At 33.6% G+C, this 19,995-nt stretch overlaps 1 protein-coding gene across 16 annotated transcripts in view; it reads right to left on the bottom strand.

The window, feature by feature from the left end:
* The window catches only part of LOC143248931 (trifunctional nucleotide phosphoesterase protein YfkN-like), a 77,455-nt gene that overhangs the window by 48,547 nt on the left and 8,913 nt on the right, over window positions 1–19,995 (bottom strand). For 10 of the 16 annotated variants that reach the window (XM_076497986.1, XM_076497996.1, XM_076497940.1 and 7 more), the window contains exons 3-5: window positions 14,003–14,255; window positions 8,371–8,457; window positions 1,345–1,484 (exon numbers count right to left, since the gene is read on the bottom strand). In XM_076497986.1, coding sequence (XP_076354101.1) covers window positions 1,345–1,484; window positions 8,371–8,457; window positions 14,003–14,177 — 402 coding nt within the window. In that variant the 5' untranslated portion in view covers window positions 14,178–14,255. Of the gene's footprint in view, window positions 1–1,344; window positions 1,485–8,370; window positions 8,458–11,881; window positions 12,028–14,002; window positions 14,256–16,010; window positions 16,099–19,995 lie in introns of those variants that run through there. The other 6 variants (XM_076498002.1, XM_076498005.1, XM_076497968.1 and 3 more) reach the window with 3 other exon arrangements.

The raw sequence follows: 19,995 nt of genomic DNA on the forward strand, positions 1-19,995 counted from the left end.
ATATCAATTTCATGAGATTGACTAATCCAGTTGGCAAATCACTAAAACAAAATTTGGAGATCATTATTTAGTGCTTACATGGTTGTGTTTTCAGGTAAAAATAATTACTGCAATAAAAAGATAAACAGAAAATTTTATACCAGATTAAAAGAATTTCTCATTTTACTGAGTTGAAGGAACAGAATATACTGTTGAACAGTGTTTGTTTGTATTTAACACCCAGTATGAAAGTCAACAAATGAGATTGAATTTTGATGGGTATCATGGTTTTCAGTATTCAAGTTTGAATTTAAAAAATACAGTACTCTGATAAACAGCTCAATCTGTTAACTTAAATATAAAACCCAACTTAACTGCCAAAAGAATTCCTTTTTCAATAATATTTGACTAAGAATTGCAGAGTTTAGGGGGTTGGACAAGCTGTGCTCTATTTGTACCAAACAGTAAACGTGTTGATGTTCAGGCAGGTACAGCAATTAGCCATATTACAGTGGCAAGTAGGCTTTTCTCAGCCACCTTCTTGATAGATTGCATGAAAATCAGAGAGAAAAAGGATTTACAGAGCTGAGGAACATGTGTAGCCACTCCCATGTTTTGTGCTGGATTTTGGATCAGGGTGGGGATTTTCCTCCTTCATAGCCAGGAAATTATTTTGAATTTGATCATGTTATAGGGCAAATTAGACTCCAGATTCAAATTTCTATTCAGAAGTTAAAAACAAGAGTAATAGAATGCTTTTTTTGGGAACAAACCCCCACTAAACGTCTCACTGACTTACACACTGGGTATATTAAAACTTCAAGCATTAACTAAATTCTAAACACCATACAAAGAGTTGTTCAACAGATTTGCTAAAATTTGACTGATAAATAACAATGTTCTAAATAAATCTAGATTAACTTGGTAATAATACTTGTGTAACTTTTTCACAATTTTCTGTACTAATGATTCTTTTCCATCAGATGCAATAACAGTAGAAAATATAATATTAATCTTAAATTTTTATTTGAGAAACAATTTGAAAAACAAAATAGTGGCATAATACATTAAGATTAGTATTTTAGAGAAGTTTGTGATTAAAATTTCACTTAACTGTGGTGTTACTTTTTGCTGTTTGATGCAACAAACTGGTTAAAATAGTATGCATATATTCTTTTGTGTTTTAATACAATGAAATTTTTTAAAAATTTTTTTTTACCAATAAGAGTACAGCTTTGAATAAAATTACATTTAAGTTATAAGATCATTTTAAAATACACAATATTGTGTAATTAAACAATGAAAAGAATAGTTAAATGAATAAACTAGTTCATTCGGAAGTCATAATACAAATGCTGTTCCCACCTTCTTCCCAGCTCGCTCCATGATGAAGACTATTTGTCCATCTGCCAGAGGTTGGTTTGTATCATTATCAATTACATTGCTGATTAGCCATGGAAATGTTGTTTGCTTCACAAAACTAGACAAATTGTCCACCCCAAAATCTGAAAATTTATTTCTGAATTAATTTTCTTCAATTTTACAAACAATTTTACATTTATTTTTGAATGAAATTGCACTAAATTTAACATGAAACACAGCAATATCATATCCAAAATAAATGGTGATTAAAGAAAAACTTAATCTTTATCATAATTCAGAACATGTTCAGTTATCTTCCTAAATGAAATAAAAATTCAGTAATGCTACATGGAAAAGAGAGAGAGACTGGTCTGTGTAAGAAACTGTTTTCCACAGTGAACTGAACCATTAAAAAAAGTACCACTAGATATGCTCCAATTCCTTAGGTTGTTAATAAAGGCTAATGAAATTTCCATATAATGAACTACTTAGAGTAACATGTGCTTAGGAAACATTATAATCTTCTGTACAACATTATAATCTTCTATTGCTGCAAAACAAAGTCAAAAACTAAGTATGAGATTACAAAACTTACATTCAGCTAAGCTCAGTGGGTCATTTACATATTTGTTCATTTTTACTTCCATTAAAACATTCTGTACTGATAGAAGAAATTTGGTTATGATACACTTCAATAATTCATTTCATACATATTAATAACTCTAACAATTAATTTTTCAGAATATCATGACTAAAAGGACAAAAACAGTATAATATAAATTTCATTAAATATGACATTTAGAGCAGGTTAAAGTTTCTATGCTCATATAAATGGCATTTATTTTCCCATCATTTCTCCTTTATTGAAGACACAGCCCAGCAATCAATAACTAAAGTTCAAGTACTCTTTGTAAGATCATCAAAGCAAAGCAAAGCAGTTAATAATCTTGTATTAGTGTACATTTTAATGAAAATAAACTTTACCTCTGTTTCTTACTATATTCTAACCTTGTTTACAGTATAAATACATGAAATACAGATACGCATGACAATTTTGACAAAACTTAAACCAAGACTTAAATTCATCATCTGTATAATGTAATAACATGTAGACAGACGTCTTCTTTATGAGTGCCAAGTTCTTCACATACTTATTCTAGTGAGTGGCTGCAATGCTGTAAAAAATTACTCTTTTAATGCAAAACTGAATATATATGACATTTGTTTAAATCTGTTTTACAATTATCGCATTTATGCATATGATGTAATTTAAAAGTTAACATTTTTTTAAAAATTCAAAATGTATTTGCAATAATATTTAACTTCACTGACACTTATAGCTACTATTCAAACTCCAGGATGTCTTCTTCCTTGCTCATTTAAGCATTGGTCCAATTTTTACTCACTTGCTCCAGTTTTTTTATATCCCACTCAATTGCCCTTGGCAATTTACTCTCCACTTATATCAATGTGCCCTCTATTCTGGCACCAAAGTACATTATTCAGATAATTTTATAACTTTTTTGAGATTGACAATTCCAGTGTCTAATGCTGGAATTTAATGGGGTGGCAGAGTAAAAGAGTGCCAGCTGAGGTATTATTGGAAATAATTGATTTAGGAAAATGTTAACCTCCAGAACATACTTACCATCTGCTCACACTATAGCTAGAATTCCACAATGAGAAGGTGAAGGGGCTAGTGAGGGCATTATTTGTACAGAAAGCATCTGCATAGAGCAGAGCTACATCACAATAAGAGTGGTACCCAAGTGGAGGAACTGCACTACATCCAGAACTTAGTTCCTTTATCAAGAATAGAATAGTACATGAGTGACCATTATTATAGGCTAGCCTCAACCAGATAGCTGAGGTTTCACAACTCAGGATTGAAATTAAAGGGACTTAATCCATACATCCCATGTTGATGGCTAGGGCAATTGAACTGCAACATTATATAGTTTTGACTGAATCCCAGCCAGTAGCCACAGAGTGATGTATTCCAAATTACTGGAATAATGATAAGAAAGTGAGCAACACCAAAGTGGACAAACTCTTTCCTCCACCAGAAGTGTCAAAAGATAACATCCCAGACTCAAAAAGATGTGAGCATGTATGCTTTCCTCAATCAAAGAAACAGAACTCATTCAGTCTAGAATTATGAACATTCATCCTCACTCCCTAACTGAGTGGGCAAGCATCATTCCACTTGGTGCTGGAATTAGGGAGAGGACATGGAAAACTGCTCAACCAAAGACCTAGGATGGGACCACTTCACATTTGGAACACTTCATTTCTACAGAGCCTGTTGCAACCAATAATAACAGTGAAAAAGTTGATGCTAGTGTGGAATTGCAATGATAAAAGCATACATTCCTGGGCAGCACTCACCACAGAGTGAAATAGAGTAAAAATATAATAAAGTGATTCTAAAAAGAAAAAGACCATAGGAAGGAGAAAAAACTCAATTTTCATTAGAATCTAGCAAATGCAGTCAAGATAGATCATGTAAATAACGAGAGCACAAAAGTGTTAAAAACCAACATACCAGTCTTCACAATGTCTTCCAGCAGGTAATTCAAACAGGCTGCTAATGATATAGGAATGTGATGAATAGGCAATGTAGATCAATTTATGAAGCCACCTTATAAAGGTAATTGGGGATAAATTATAGGAAACCAAAGGATGGCAATGAATAAATAATTGGTTCCTAGTATCTCATAATGGTTAATATGGATATTAACACTTTTATTGATAAGGAGAGAAAAGCATTTCAGCCTTCCTAGGTCATCTTCAGGTTAAGAAAGAGAGAGTTTCAATGTGACCATTGCTAGACACATCTTAGGGATGAGAGTATAAACATTAAGAAAGAGAGAGTTTGAATGTGACTTATCAATAAAAGCATTAATACCCATACCAGCCATTCTGAGATACATTTTTATTTCAAGTGGGTTTCTCGTCATCAAGAATTGGTTCCTAATACTTCAAAAGAAGTTAGTGTGAGCCACATAACATCTAATGGCCCTCACCAGACATAAATGATCAGGACCAAGCAGTCATAAAGGTGAAAAATAGCTGGCAAATGAATTGGTAAGAAGGGATTTCCTTCTTCACTGGCCACTAGTGTCTTTGGAAGAAAAGACCTATCTAAGTATAACAGGAAATAGAATGTTAAAAAGTCCTGTGCACATCCAAGGCAAATCACTCAGACCAATGTCATCCACACACAGCAGCAACAAATACAACACCTTATGAAAGAGCTGATACACAGAAAAAGAGACTAAAGGCTCAGGGGAATGATGAGACATTGCATGTAAAATAACCTTTAAATCCCAGTTAGGCAACTGAAAAGGCCTTTTTGTCCAAAGGATGCAAAAAGATTAAAGTAGGTCAGATATTACCAGAAGGTCAAAATCCTTCCTATGTTCAGAATACTTAAAAATAGTAGATAAGGATGCCTTATATAAGATAATGGTAGAAGAAGCAGGACCTTTTCAAAAGTCAAGTCAAAAACAGAACTTGGCAGACACACTGTATTGAAATGTGTTTAATTTCCTTTTGATGCAACACTGGTGATAAGTGTACTATTTCTGTTGATATAAATGACCATAGTGGGTTTATGGAGAGATTTAGCCAAATAGAGAGCAACTTTAGAAGTAAAATCCCCATGTCTTGCAAAGGACCACATAACTTCCAAGCATGAAGCTTTAGCTTCAGAATGTCCAAGTGTAGAAGGTTGGATTAAGGTTGCCTCAGTAGAGGTGACCAAAGAGGAAGTGCCAGAGGAAGACACACTCTTGAAAATACCAAAGAGGAGAAAACAATGTATGAGCCAGCCACTATAGGGCTATAAGCAACACTCAACAAGAAGTGGAATGAACCACAGTCAGATCTCTGGGCAATAAATGAATCAGAGGAAAGGAATATACATGCAAACTAATTCAGTCCTGACTGAATGCATCTATTGTGGCTGGCAATTCCCGAGTGACAAATGCATCAATCACTGGAGACCTGAACCAAGAACAAATCCACTGGAAAAACCTCATGATGTAGCATCCATTCAGTTGGGAGAATCAAATTGGATGAGACTAAGGATCTGCTATTAAATTCATTACTTGTGGAACACAACAAGCCAGAAGACTGATAAGATGGGAGTGAGCCCACTAGAGAAGATCCAAAGTCGAAAACAAAGATACTGAGAGTGCATGTTCCCTTGAAATGAAATATAAGATATCACTGTGAAATTGATAGAATGAATCATGACAATTTTTTCCTTCAACAGAGGTAGACTTTGAACCATTGTCCTTTAGACAGAAAGGAGTTTCAAAATGTTGATGTAAAGGGAAGACCTGTTGTTCATCTACATATCCTGGAATTTAAAAACTTGAATGTATGCACCCATCCCTTAAGTAAGGCATCTGTGAAAAGATGGTAGAGGAACATCAGAGGTAGTATTGTTCAGATCCAACCACCACTCGAGATCTAAGATGTTACTCCTAAGAAGAGAGACTGAATGATCCATTTGTTGTACAGTAACTACTAAAGGGATCACATATATGCTTGTTCAAAAGGAATGAGATATTTAATGGATGCATACATCCTGAAAAGAGAGAGAGAGAACTATCCATGCAGTGGAAGGAGACAAGAGTAAAAGACTGACCACTTGTACCACAGATTAGAGCCTAATGGAAGTTGGCCACATCTGACTTAAGTACATGGTGAAAAAAAACACCCAGATGGACAAGGTATTGGGTTGACAACAGGATGGATTTTTCAACTCCAATAAGGAAGCCTGCCTTCATGGCTTATGAAAGGAGAATTTGGATGTGTTGTTCTCCCAAATGACAAAATGATGCCAGAAGTAATCAGTCATCCATATAATGTGTGCATAGGTCCAAAGAATAAAGAAGACAAGAAAAAGCTCATATCACTTTGCAGAAAATATATGGTGCAGACTCTAGGCTAAAAGGTAGTCCTGAACTGCAGAACCCAACCCTTGTGCACAAAATATAGAAACTGATGGGATAACTGTGTTCCCAAAGCTACAACAGAAGAGAGGAGGGTATATGAGAGAATAACACAGATGTAAAAGACAACTATCTTCCAATATATATCATCCAAGTCCTAAAGAGAAGCACAATGAACAGATCAAGATCTGAGAGTTAAAGGAAAAGAGGAACCTACAAGGGGAAACTTGCAAGTGAGTTACACTTGAAGGTAATCAAGAATAGTATGAAAAATTCCATTAGATAATAGGTCTGACAATATACTCCATATCGATACCACTAACGATATCTCGAGTAAGCAGAGAGGATGTGTTTGGCAGATGGAGAAGTGCATCCAATCCTCAATGGATTACAGTCAACAACCAAATGGGAGTTAACAGATTATTAGAACTAAAAAAATATTCTTAGTTCAGTGTTATTACTCATTAAAACACAGTGTAAGAGGTTTTGAAATTGCTATGAATAACTTTAATAAAAAAAAAATCTAAACAAAGAGCCTAAAGAAAATATTACACTTTTTCTAGTGACTCATTGTTCAAAGATACTTATTGATATTCCATTTGTTAATGCATAATTAAAACAAATAGATAAACTGAAAGATGTGTTCAAAGATAATTTTATCAAAAACACAATGTAAAAATCTGTATAATTATTGAATAAACCTAAAAATGAATTTTTATAAAGTTACTTTCAGTTGTGAAAGTAAAAACTGTACTTTATGTAATTTAGAGTACATGAAAACTGCCAAAACAATAAATACAGTAATTTTGTTTTCAATAACTCATTTAATTGCAATTGTAAGAATATACCTTTTAGAATGTATATATTGTGGTGAATTATATATTGGTGAAACAGATAATTTAAAATTAAAAAATTTACATAAATTCTATGTTAGAAATCCTGAAAAAAGCCTACTTATATGCTAGCAAAGATTTTAATGAATGTATTCTGCAAAAAAAAATCTAAAAAAGAAACATTTTCATGTTTTCTGTTTTTTACGTACATAATAAGTAACAAGATTATTTTTTGAAAAATATTTTCCATATTTTTTGACACCACTTGAAATATATAGAAACAACATGGTGAAAGTAACTGGCTGCATAAAGTCAGTTGGAATTGTGGAACCAAAAAGACTGTTACTAAGACTTACAGAAAAGATAATGGCATGTATGATATATAAAATTATAATAAATAAATTGCATTTGTATAACAAAGTAAAATTATAATAATATTTTAATTTAAAAAGGAATGTATATTAACTAATTTTATTCACTTGTATTTTCAGTGTACTCAATTTAGATTATGTTTAGTTGAAAAATGGTACTTGAATGTTTCTGTTACAAGTTCTCAGTAAAATCACAGCCTGAAGAATGTCCTTAAATCATTAAACCAGTTGAAGAATTTAATTAAAAAAAGAGGAAAATAGAATAGTCTGATATTCCAGCATTTGGTTATATAAATAATGAGTTTCATGAATAACACAAAAATAATACCTGCAATGTCCAATTAATTATTAGAATCAATTTTATACTTTTCCAAGTATAACAAATCAAATCTGCAAAATTACATTTCCAGAGAAGGTTTGATATCCAATTGAAAATATCACACTGTGCTGCAGTTTATATATATTTAGCTGGAGAAAAACAAATAAACTAGATTATTATAAATTTTAACAGTTCATAACAGTCAAATTAGTTTCTTTTCACAAACTGTTAAAACTTTAGCCAACTAAAAATTTTTCTAAGTTTAAATGTGAAACAAAATATTTTATTAAAAAATTAATATTGCAGTTAAATAGAAAACTTAGTAATACATTACCTTGTCATGACTGATAAAGTGCATTATATAAATTAGTCAAAAGCACACTAACTAATTCTGAAAAACATTTTTAACATACAAGTGGTTACTATTAATCTAGCAATTACACAGGTATATCTACAGAATAATTGCAAAAATACATTACGTGTTGACCTTTCTGCTATAGCACTAATGAAATATTTATCCCACAAGTAAGAAGTTAACCAACCAAAGTCATGGTTTCCAAACACAGCACAATGAACACCAAAAGCATTCAGGGCAGGTACCATCTGCTCTCCTTTTGTGAAGGTACTCACTAAAATGGTTGAAAATAACTGTATTAATTTAACATAGATACAACATTTTAGAACATTCAAATAGAACATTAAACAAATGTTTCCTTCTTCCAAAAATAAACAAATTGAAATGTAGATACAACTGAAAGATTAAACTCCACTTACTCAACATTTTACATTGAAAGAAAATTCTAAATTCAAACTTTTCCAAAACATCTATTGAGTCAGCATTCATTTACGAATGTAATTAATACACTTTAAACTAAAAATAAAATAGCAGAACATTTCAAAATCATAACTTAAATTATTTTATTAACTATACCAAGATATGAATCATTAGATTTGTTTTCAATATTTTTAGATCCAATTGTTTTACCTAATTTGGTGAACCATAAGTTTTTAATTACCAAACCTTGAGTTCAACCTAGAACTTTCTTCTCTTAACTTTAATTTATCTTTAACTATAGAGCTCCATATTTAATAAAAGCCAAATAAAAAACAATTTGAATTCAAAGAATTGAAATTAGTGTAACCTCTTGGCCAGGTAATGAAGATACACAAAGTACTTATATTTGGAACCCCACATACTGTAGTCAATTACAGTATTTGTAAATTTATATTAAAAGTACAGCTTGCTCAATCCCAGCTGCTAGTTCACAGTGACACCTAGATATCTGGGAATAATTTTTTTTACAATGAAAAAGGGTTGTTTTGTTTTGTATATATATATATATATAATATTTGAGATGTAATTACAAATCACAGAAAAAAACTGATACCACAACTGAATTTCCAATAAAATTGAAATATTGCAAAGGAAGTCCAAACTTTTCATACTTTAAAACTTAGGCAGTTAAATCTCTAAGTTTAAATAGTGTAATTTAATGCAAGACAAAATATTTTAATAAAAATTTGTTACTGCAGTTAAATTAAATAGAAAACTTAAAACAATAAATAGCATTATACAGTCATGGCTAATAAAGTACATTAATTATAAGCATTAGCTAAAAACACTAAGTAATTGAATTTCAAATAAAACTGAAATAATTTAAATAAAGTCCAAAGTGAGATTATTCTTCAAAGATTTTGAATTTGAATGTCTAATCACCAGCTAATAGTCATGCATTAGTGAATAGGCTTTTATTTTCCAAGATATGACCAAATGAATAACAAATTGGCATGAAAAAAATTCCATAATCCTTCTTTAATTTTACATCATGTAGAAAAAACAGCATGACTGGTTTAACCTTCAAAACATCATAAACATTAAATTACACAAAAGAACATTGTGTTTGCATATTTTGTTTGCATCTAAAATGCAGAACTTGCACAAGATTGAAACTTAGGTCACCAATGTTTTTGGGGTCAGGTAGAGAACCACCTTGCTTTATACTTAGTTAAGTATTTTTCTAGCTCCCATGACATACTGCAGGATCCTACTTGTCAGAGATATATGGAAACATTTACTCAAGATTCATAAAAATAACAATAAACAGTAGTTAATTTTTTTTCACAAATGACAACTCGTCCTGTAGTGCAAGTGATCTAAACATTTTACTGGTCTTGTACAAATTTTACTTGCCTATAATACTGGCTCTCGAAACAAACCAATGATTTTCTCCTCACAGAAAATGTATAAATACAATATGCATCATGTGGAGAAAACCAAAAATTGAATGATATTTTGATTTCACATTTCAAATAAGGTTACATAAATAAAGAATAAACAAGAGATTAGAATAAGCCATAAAAAATGTGACAAAATGACAAGTTCAAATGAGTACAGAGGTGTAAAGAAATTAGTGCATGTACCTTTGGTTGTGAAACAAAACTATAACACAAAGTTATGGAAAATATTCCTGTGTGTATGTATGTGCATATTGTAATTATGGATAAATTAAGCATTAATTTACAAAATGCCAATTTTGTACATAAAATTACAAATTTTTGAGTATCTTGGACTTTGAAATAGAATCATGGCCTTAATTACTGAGCTATTTGTTGTGCATGGTAGCAACATCACTGGCTGTAAAGATTAAATGCACATATTGATACAGCAAGAAATACATTCTGGAACATCAACCTTTTTTTCTATCTCTTATAAGCAGCCTTCTCGGAAATCCCAAATCAATAGTTTTTGCTCATTAAACACGTCATCCCAAAGTACTAGTCCATTTTCTTTTGTTCATAAAACCCATTCCATAACATCTATTCTTTCTTAACAACCAACAAGGCTTCTCAGTTATCCTTTTAATCATTTTCTTTCATCCAGTAACCAACACGAAATTCTCAATTCTTGCTCTTTTGCATGAATTCATAAATATTTGTCTCAAAAATAGCTTGGTCTTTTATAATACATTGGTTTCATTAAGTAGGAAAATGAAAAATTTTAAACTTTTTACAATTTTCTTCAAAAGGTTTTGAATTTCTTTTTTTCATATAGGAAATGGGGGAAAGGGAGGTAGATCACTCTTAATATTAATAAAGAATAATATGGTTAAGCCCATAATTTGTTTGACTGTTAGGCTTGGTCATCTTGTCCTATTAGTTGTAACAAGTAATGTTAGTTCAGCACTGTGTGATTTTCCTTTGGGTATCACACAGCAATATGTAGAATTTACCTGCCCTATTTCAGCAGGAGCTAAAGGTAATTTTTATTAACATTGTAGTTACAATCCCAGTACCTTCCAATACATGACACAAGATGCACTTTGTGTAAGTAAAAACCCAATTCCAACCAATCACAAAATTAGATGGAAAAACCAAGGGTTCATTAGGACATCTATTATTCAACTAAAAATGAAGACAACCATTGTGATTGTCATTCAATCATCCTTCGATATTTGTTTGATGTCCCTTAAGGACTAGAAATTACAAAAAACTGTAGTGACTATTGGAATGTTTTTGATCCAAGACATGAAACTAGACTGGCATAACTATATAAATGAATATTGATGGATTTCTCAGTAGAATGTAGTGACTTGTAAAAATTTCAATATATTTCAATAAGCATTTTGGATTCTTTGCATAAAGGTATTGAACCTTACACTTTCTTTATATAATTTTAAACTGTCTGATTACACAGTTTGATTCTTCTAAGAAAAACTGGTTTTCTGTTATAATTTAGCCTTTACTATTCAAATTTTGGAATCAAAACAAAATACAACATAAGATTATTAACATTTCCTTATATTACATAGTACTTATACATACATCAAAAAATTACACTAGCCGAGGCGCTTTATTTTGTACTTCAGTATTTCAATGAGTCATATGCAGTGTTACTCAATACACAGATGTGCAACTGTATAGTTCCATACATTCTTTCCATTTTTGATATTTTGCCAGTTTCTTTTCTAGTTTGTAAACTTGTGTTATGAGAATTGTATATAAATGAAAAAATGCTATGCTTAGTTATTATGCATTTTGTAGAAAAAGAAATACCTTTCTAGAAGTCCAAATTTCTGGCAGAGTGAAAACAAAAGATCCTCTTGACACTGCCTGTGTTATGTTCCAACAGAAGTGTCAAAATAACTTTTTTATCTACAGTTACATTTCTGGCACACTTCCAGAATCATTTCTATTCAAAAACAATAAAAAACAGCCTTCAGAATGATTTGTTTTACGCAGCACATAGCTTCTATTTAATAATCCATATCCAAGTTGGGCACTTAGATACAGATTTTTTTCTACAAAATTTGTGACTTACCATATGAGATAAACCTGCATGTAAATAAATAATAGGCCTAACTTCCACTTGATTCTTTAAAAATAATAGAGCATACAGATGTGTGTGTATTTGTAAAGACAAAAAATAAGTGCATCATATCTATGTATACACAACACAGTTAAGTTATACTTGAGTGATTTTAAGTACCTGTATGAAAATGAAAAACAAAATTAATAAATGAACTACCTACAGACAGTACATAAAAATCACATAACACCTGAAAACTAATCCTTCAAAAATAGATTTGTATCAGTGCCAAGCTATTTAGTCTTGTTCTCACACTGAGAAAGCATGCTTCACTAAAACAAATCTTTTCACCTCCTCTATGTAGGCCTCTTCATGTTGTACTGCTTTTAATATAGCAACAACCCAAATAGATAGAGGAAAAAGCTAAATGAAAACAGTAGTCTATAAAATGAAATGAACCTTTTTTTTTTAAACAAGTTCAAGTAATACAAATAATGATTGTAGGCTAGGTATTATTAATAGCTCTAGTTATTTGATCATTTTCTTAGAAAATGTTAGTATTAACACCAACTATGAATATTCTATAACTGTTTTCATAATTAATCAGTGTCAATCTTATTATTTTTGTCACATGATAATTATGTCTTTCTAATTTTTAATACTAACCTTAAATGCTGATGTTCATTGTTTATTATTTACTTCTCCATATATATTTTATAACAATTATGGTTAGCAATATAGTTTGATTATTAAACTTTCTACAATCATTAGTATTAATTATGACTTATAAATTATTATTTGGCAATATCTTTAGGATGTGTTAATTATTACTGATTGAAAAATATGCAGAAGTTTTCAGAAATGTTTAGTACCAAGCATAACAAGTAAGTCTTGTCATTTGATTACTACAAATTCAAAATTGTAACAAGTCTAAATTTTTTATTATATTAAAAAAATGTTTCATTCAAAGCATAATAGTTATAATTTACAGTGAAAATGTTTAAACTATTTAACTACTTATTTCTTAATGTTTGAATTAAAGTTTAATTTCATTCCTTAGTATGTAACTAATTAATGTCTAATGAAAATATGATGAATTAATTCCACAGTGAGAAACAAAGTACCAGCCTGCTATAATTTCACATTTGTATATTCTCATTAGTAATTTATACAGTAATTGTGTACATATATTTTGCCTTAACTTGTACACATGCTCTTAATACATTGTAAGACAGTCTTTATTATATGAAACAGTCACATCATTAATTCTCTATCTTTTTCAGCTACACAATGCTTTTACGTACTATGCGTAAACCTTCAATATTAATCACAAGTTGTAAAGGTACAGCTGTAGTTTATACTGTTGCCATGGTAAAAGAAGATCAATATTTTATTTTGTATTTGATTTTAGAGGCTACTTCTTCAAGGCCTTAAATTTTAGGTTTTTCTGAAGAGTACTACAAATGACAAGTACACATATCTGTAGCAACAAAAAGAGTACTTATGTATTTTTATCTTTTCAGTAAATCCTTGCAATACATTATCACAATGCTTTAATCACTTTCTGATGTATGTTAAATTTGAGATTTACCTACCTTTCTAGTGATAATCACAAAAGTAACTATCTGAATTATAAAATTTTATTACTAATAAAACTACTACTTGATATAAAAGAATTTAGTTCAATGTGTGTGTGTGTGTTTATATATATGTATGAAACTAATTATGTAAAAACTACATTAAGGTTTTATAGGTGGTTGACAATGTTATTTGCTATATATTTCTAACTCTTATTTATTATTAAATTTATATTACTGTTAAGAATACCCATAACAATTTTTTTTTTTACAACAATCACATTCACTTACTTATTGATGGAGCAAAAATATCACCGCTGAACAGAATCATTGGCTCTAAGTCACTGAAACTCTTTAATGCAGTACAGAACCTTGCAGCTCCACCCACTGGTTCTTGGGGCTGGGGTTCCACATTGTAACAATCATTGAAATGGAGAATGGTCACAACAGCTTCTTCTGCTGGCATTCTGCCTTCCTGATTACCTTCACTGATTGTGCACTCGACCAAAGCAAGTGCAAGTGTGATAATTCTCAAAATTGTTAGCTGAAAGAAAAATAATTCTAAATAAACAACTTTTATCTAAGATCAAATTCTACTGGACAAACAAGTTAAAATGCAGAAGTGTAAGTGATAAGTACGAAAAGGTAGAAAATATTCTTAAAGCAGTTTTTATTATTTGATGATTAATACAACATCCACAGTTAAGTCATTAACATACACTGAGCATACTTCCTGACACAGTAAAAATGTGTGTTTTTGGAATCAAAAGCTATTTTGGCTGCATACACATTTCACAGAAGTGAATGGATGGCAACTGCCTGTTGTAGAAGCACAAGTGTAGGGTCAATATTTTAAAAGCTTTCCACCTTTCATCTTCAAGTCAGTATGTGTTCATTATCACTGTATAGATAGGTATTTTGGTATAAAACCAGCAATAGTCATAAATTTTGATTTCTCTTTGCTCCATTCTGGACTTAGTTCCTTGGTTAGTGTTGGACTAATATGAAATCATTGAAACAGTTGCTTAGAAGTGGCTTGTTTTTGCAGGTGGTAAGGAAAAACTGTGAAGAAGGCTGGAAAAGTTAATGCAGGTCACATTGAACAATATTGTAATGATAACAAATATATCTTAACACATTAATAAACTAGGAATTATGCACATAAACACGTATCAAGTTTTGTCCTGGATTTTGCCTGGTTGTAAACCTGAAAAGGGGGAGATTAGGCAAAGATAAGTACTCAGGGTAGCTGATCTGAATTAGAGTTTCTGGATTGTGTTGAAGGGGGACATGTTTGTTCCATGATTTGAGTGTTTTAGATAATTTCTCAAAATTGTTAAATAGGTAATTATGATGTTTGATTTTATTGTAGTAAGCTGTTGATAGTTCTAAAAGTCTTTGTTTAGGTGTCTAACATGTTGATACTATAAAGATACAAGACTGGTGTGTAAACTGAAAGGTAGTATGCAAGTCTGATTGCTTTTAGTTGCATTGTTTTTTAATGATTTGTACAATTGATTGATTGATTTAGTGTTTTATGGCACAAAGCAGCTAGACTATCTGAGCCAAACATCCAGTAAAGAGGTAAAAATAAATTAAATGTAGTAAAATACATAAAAGGAAATGAAGGTAAAACAAAACATCATTGAAAAACAGAAAAAGTATAAAACCAATGTTGACACCTAGTCTACAATGTTAAGAGAGAAAGCAGAGTAAGAGAAGTTGTAAAGGACTTTCTCTAGCAAAATGGTAATGATCATAACCTGCCAGAAAGACTAACAGGTAAGTAAAGGAACCACCGTCAGTCACCTGAAGTTAGCCTTTCCACTCCTGGTTCTGGGTTATGTTGTCATAACAGCCATTATCAAAAGGTAAAATAATAAGTCTTAAAAGACATACAGCAAAATCGTAATAAAAATTAGCCAAATGTCCTGTAAAAAGGTAAAAGTAAAGTAGATGTAGTAAAATTCATAAAAGGAAACACAGGGAAAAACAAAACAGCAATTAAAAACAGAAAATGGCATAAATAACATCCAGTCTACAAAGTTGTAAAGGACTTCCTGTAGCAGAATGGTAATGATCATAACCTGCCAGGAAGACTAACAGGTAATTACAAAAACCACCATCAGTCACCTGAAGTTGGTCTTTCCAGTCCTGGTTCTGGGTTATGTGTCATTATGGCCAGTACCAAAAGGTAAAGTAAAAGTGTTAAAAGACATGCAGCAAAATTGTAATAACAACTTGCCAGGATGACTAACGGGTAATTCAAATGGATAGTTCAAACAGCAGCAATAGTCACCTGAAGTTGGCCTTTCCAGTCCTGGTGTCGAGTTATTTAATGTTCTGGCCATTTTCCAATTTCAAATTGAACTAGAGAGATTGAGACTCTGAAAAGGGAACTACAATTAGAAAGGTGTAATGAATAAATATCCAACACTTAAATGAGATTAAAAACATTAATGACCATTAAAAAACTAAAAACTTCATCAAGGTGGACAGTGTCACCATCACCAATAACACTGTCCAATGTTACAGACAAACAGAACATGTATAAAATAGTGCTGTCGTTGAGAGTCATAATGATGGCAAGAAAGTAAAATGTGGCTTACAGTGATTTGAGTGTCACACAAACTACACACTGGTGCATCAGTTCCAGATAAAAGAAAACGATGAGTTAAAAAACTGTGACCAATGCGTAGTCTAGTTAGAACAATTTCCTCCTTCCGAACCTTACAGAAGCTAGACGGCCAAAGCCCAATATAGGGTTTTATTTGAAAAAGCTTGTTGTCGCATTGCTCACTCCAAGTGGACTGCCAGCTGGCACAGAGCCGAGCCTTGAATACAGGACCATAGTCCATGTACGGAATAGGCACATACCAACGTGGCCTGGTATCCAGAAAAACTGGATAGAAGTAGATGTTAATGAGAAATGGGCCAGTCAGTTTTGAATATCAGTGAGAACAGGGTGTGATCCAACGTAAAGTGATTGCAAGGCCAGTAGAGAACTAAGTGAGTCAGTATAAATAGTGCAGTAGGAATAATGCTCAGCTTCGATATGGAACAGGGCAAGAGATATGGCGTACAGTTTAGCAGTGAACACAGAAGCTGTAGAGGGGATTCTGCACGCAACCACCAAACCACAACAAACCATGGCAGAGCACACAGAATTACCTGATTTGGAACCATCTGCATAAATTGGAATGGAATGATTGTTCGAAAGATGTTCAGTAAATAAAAGATGGTACTTCCAATCGGGAGAATCTGCCTTTTTCAGATGACTTAAAAAAGGTCACATTTGGGGGTTGTAATAAGCCATGAGGGGATGGGCTGACCAGTGGATTCTGCAATGTAATCCAAGGACAGACCCAATTCAACCAATTGTGCCTGGATGCGAAGGCCAAAAGGAGCAATAGCAGATCATCTGTTCTGAAAAAGTAAGGACCACTGAGGAAGGAAAACACATCCCCAGGTGGGATGCCTTGGTAAGGAATGAAGTTTTGAAGAATATGGTAATAGACAGTTGCAAACGGCAAAGGTGCAGAGAAGGTCATGAAATTCTACTAATAAGCTTTGAACTGTGGAGGTGCAGAAAGCCCCAGTGCAGAGTCGAAGTCCTTGATGATGAATGGGGTCCAGCATCTTTAAGGCCGAGGGTCTGGCAGAGCCATAGACCATTGATCCATAGTCGAGTTTTGAATGAATAACAGCATGATATATCTTTAACGTAGAACATTGATCCGCTCTCCAAGAACTTGGTCTCAGGGACCACTGGCAGCAAAACTTCACCGATATGGAGTTCAGGATCAGGGTGAATACCCCATTGGCAGCAAAAGTGCATGCAAACGGTTTTAGAGAGAGAAAAATTAAAACCGTTCACTGTAGTCCACTTCGGTACACGACTAAGGGCAGTTTGTAGTTGCCGCTCAATATATCTCATGTTTGACGACTGACACGAGATGTGTCATCGTGACTAATCAACATAGAGCCCGTTTGCAACATTGAGAGGGAGTTGTTCAGTGATGGCATTAATCTTTATACTGAAAAGTGTGACACTCAAAACACAGCCCTGAGGGACCCCAAGTTCCTGTACAAAAGAACAGGAAAGTGTTGAACTCACACGAACTTGGAATCTCCTGTCCATTAAAAATTTTTTAATAAACATGGATAAATGGCCACGTAACCCAAATATATGGAGGTCTCGCAAAATGCCATACCTTCATGTTGTGTCATAAGCTTTCTCAATGTCAAAGAATATTGATACAAGATGTTGGTGTTTGAGAAAGGCTTCTCTGATTGATGTTTCAAGTTGAAAGGTGGTCCGTGGTGGAGTGCTGTCATCGGAACCCACACTGGGTGGGCGAGAGGAGGTTGTTTGATTCGAGGAACCAAACAAGACAAGCATTAAACATCCTCTCTAAGGTCTTACAGAGACAGCTTGTCAATGCAATTGGATGGTATTTTGAAGGAATCTTGGGATCTTTCCCAGGTTCAGAGAAAGGTAAGATAATAGCCTGACACCAGACGTCAGGAAAAACATTCTCCTGCCAGATCCAGTTAAAAACAATTAGAAGAATATCAAGAGGAGGAGGAGAGAGATAGCACAGCATGTCATAGTGTACACCATCAGGTCCAACAGATGTACTGCCAGACCAATGAAGTGCCATTTTCAGTTCCACCAGTGTAAAGGGACAATTACAGTCAAAAAGACAGTCAGTTCGAAAGGAAAGAAGTGAATGCTCTGCCAGAGTCTTGATAGCCAAGGAGGTGGAGGAACAAGCAGAAGTGCTAGATACCTGGCAAAAGCTTTCACCTAGAGTATCGGCGATGCTCCAGACATCAGCTACCTCTTGGCCATCAGAGAGTATGATCGAGAGGGGGACAGAACTGTAGTACCCACTGACCTTCGAATCTTATCCCATATGACCTTGGAACTGGTGGTAGAAGATATGCTAATTGTGAACTTAATCCAAGATTCCTTCTGGCTTTGACGTCTTATCCACCTGGCATGTACACGGGCCCATTGGAAAGCAATGCGGTTTGAAAGTGTGGGATATCTACGGAAAGTATCCCAGGCCCGTTTTTGAGCCTTCCGTGCCAAGTGGCATGCAGGATTCCACCATGAATGAGGATATCGTGGAAAACGTTTTGAGGTTTTAGGAATACACTGAGCAGCTGCTTGTACAATACAATCAGTTACCGCTGCCACAAAGACGTCTATCGATGGCTGACTCATGATGGCAGGATCAAGTTCTGTGAGAGCAGTGAAAGTGGACCAGTCTGCCTGATCCAGCTTCCACTGGGGCACGCAGGTAGGGTGGCATTGACCACGGCCAGTCTCTCTCAAAGGTACAGTAAAATGATCACTCTCTAGTGTATTATTGTCAACCCTCCATGAAAATGGGAAAATAATGAATGGGAGCAAACCGAGAGATCAATAGCGGTAAAGGACTGACTAGGTGTGTGAAAATAAGTGGAAGAACCAGTATTGAAAAGAATAAGATTGTGATCAGAGAGAATACGCTCTACAGAGCGACCCCTCCTATCAATAACAGCACTTCCCCAGAGGGGATGATGTCCATTAAGCTCCCCCAGGATTAGAAAAGGGAGATGGCAACTATTCAACGAGAGCATCAAGGTCTGATTGATCATATGGCTCTCCAGAGGACAGGTAGAGAGAACAAACAGTGATGGTATGACCCAAGGAAACACAGATGGCTACGACTTCGAAAGGTGTGTTGAGTGACAAAGACAGGGTGGGCACATGCTGATCAACCAATAGTGCCACCCCTCCATGTACTCGTCCATCACACAGCCTGTCATTTCTGTACAGTGAAAACTGCCAAATGGTGACTGTATCAGCAGGTTTTAGAAATGTTTCTTGTAAGGAAAGACATACAGGATAGTAGGAAGCAATCAGTGTTTTGATATCGTCCAGATTAGAACTAAACCTTGACAGTTCCATTGTATCAAGGTGGCCACTTTTAATGATGGATAGGCGAAGTGGCTGGAAAACTCTTCTATTTACGACCAAGTCTTTTTTTCCCTACTGTCCTTATTTGGAAGAGGTCTATCGACCTCCATGGATCCTGCCCTGGGTCGATTGGGTAGGTCTTTGTTGTTGGAAGGGGATTCCAGTAACTGAGGACATGAATGAATGATAGTTTTGCATCGTGGTGTGGGAGAAAAAGATGTATCAGAAGAAATGCCTGTATTTGAAACCGAAGGAAGTGGATCTTGAGGTTTTTTGGAATGTATGGGAGGAACAGAGATGGGTGTAGAAGTCG

This window comes from Tachypleus tridentatus, chromosome 1 (genome assembly GCF_004210375.1).
Source record: "Tachypleus tridentatus isolate NWPU-2018 chromosome 1, ASM421037v1, whole genome shotgun sequence".
NCBI classification, from domain to species: domain Eukaryota; kingdom Metazoa; phylum Arthropoda; class Merostomata; order Xiphosura; family Limulidae; genus Tachypleus; species Tachypleus tridentatus.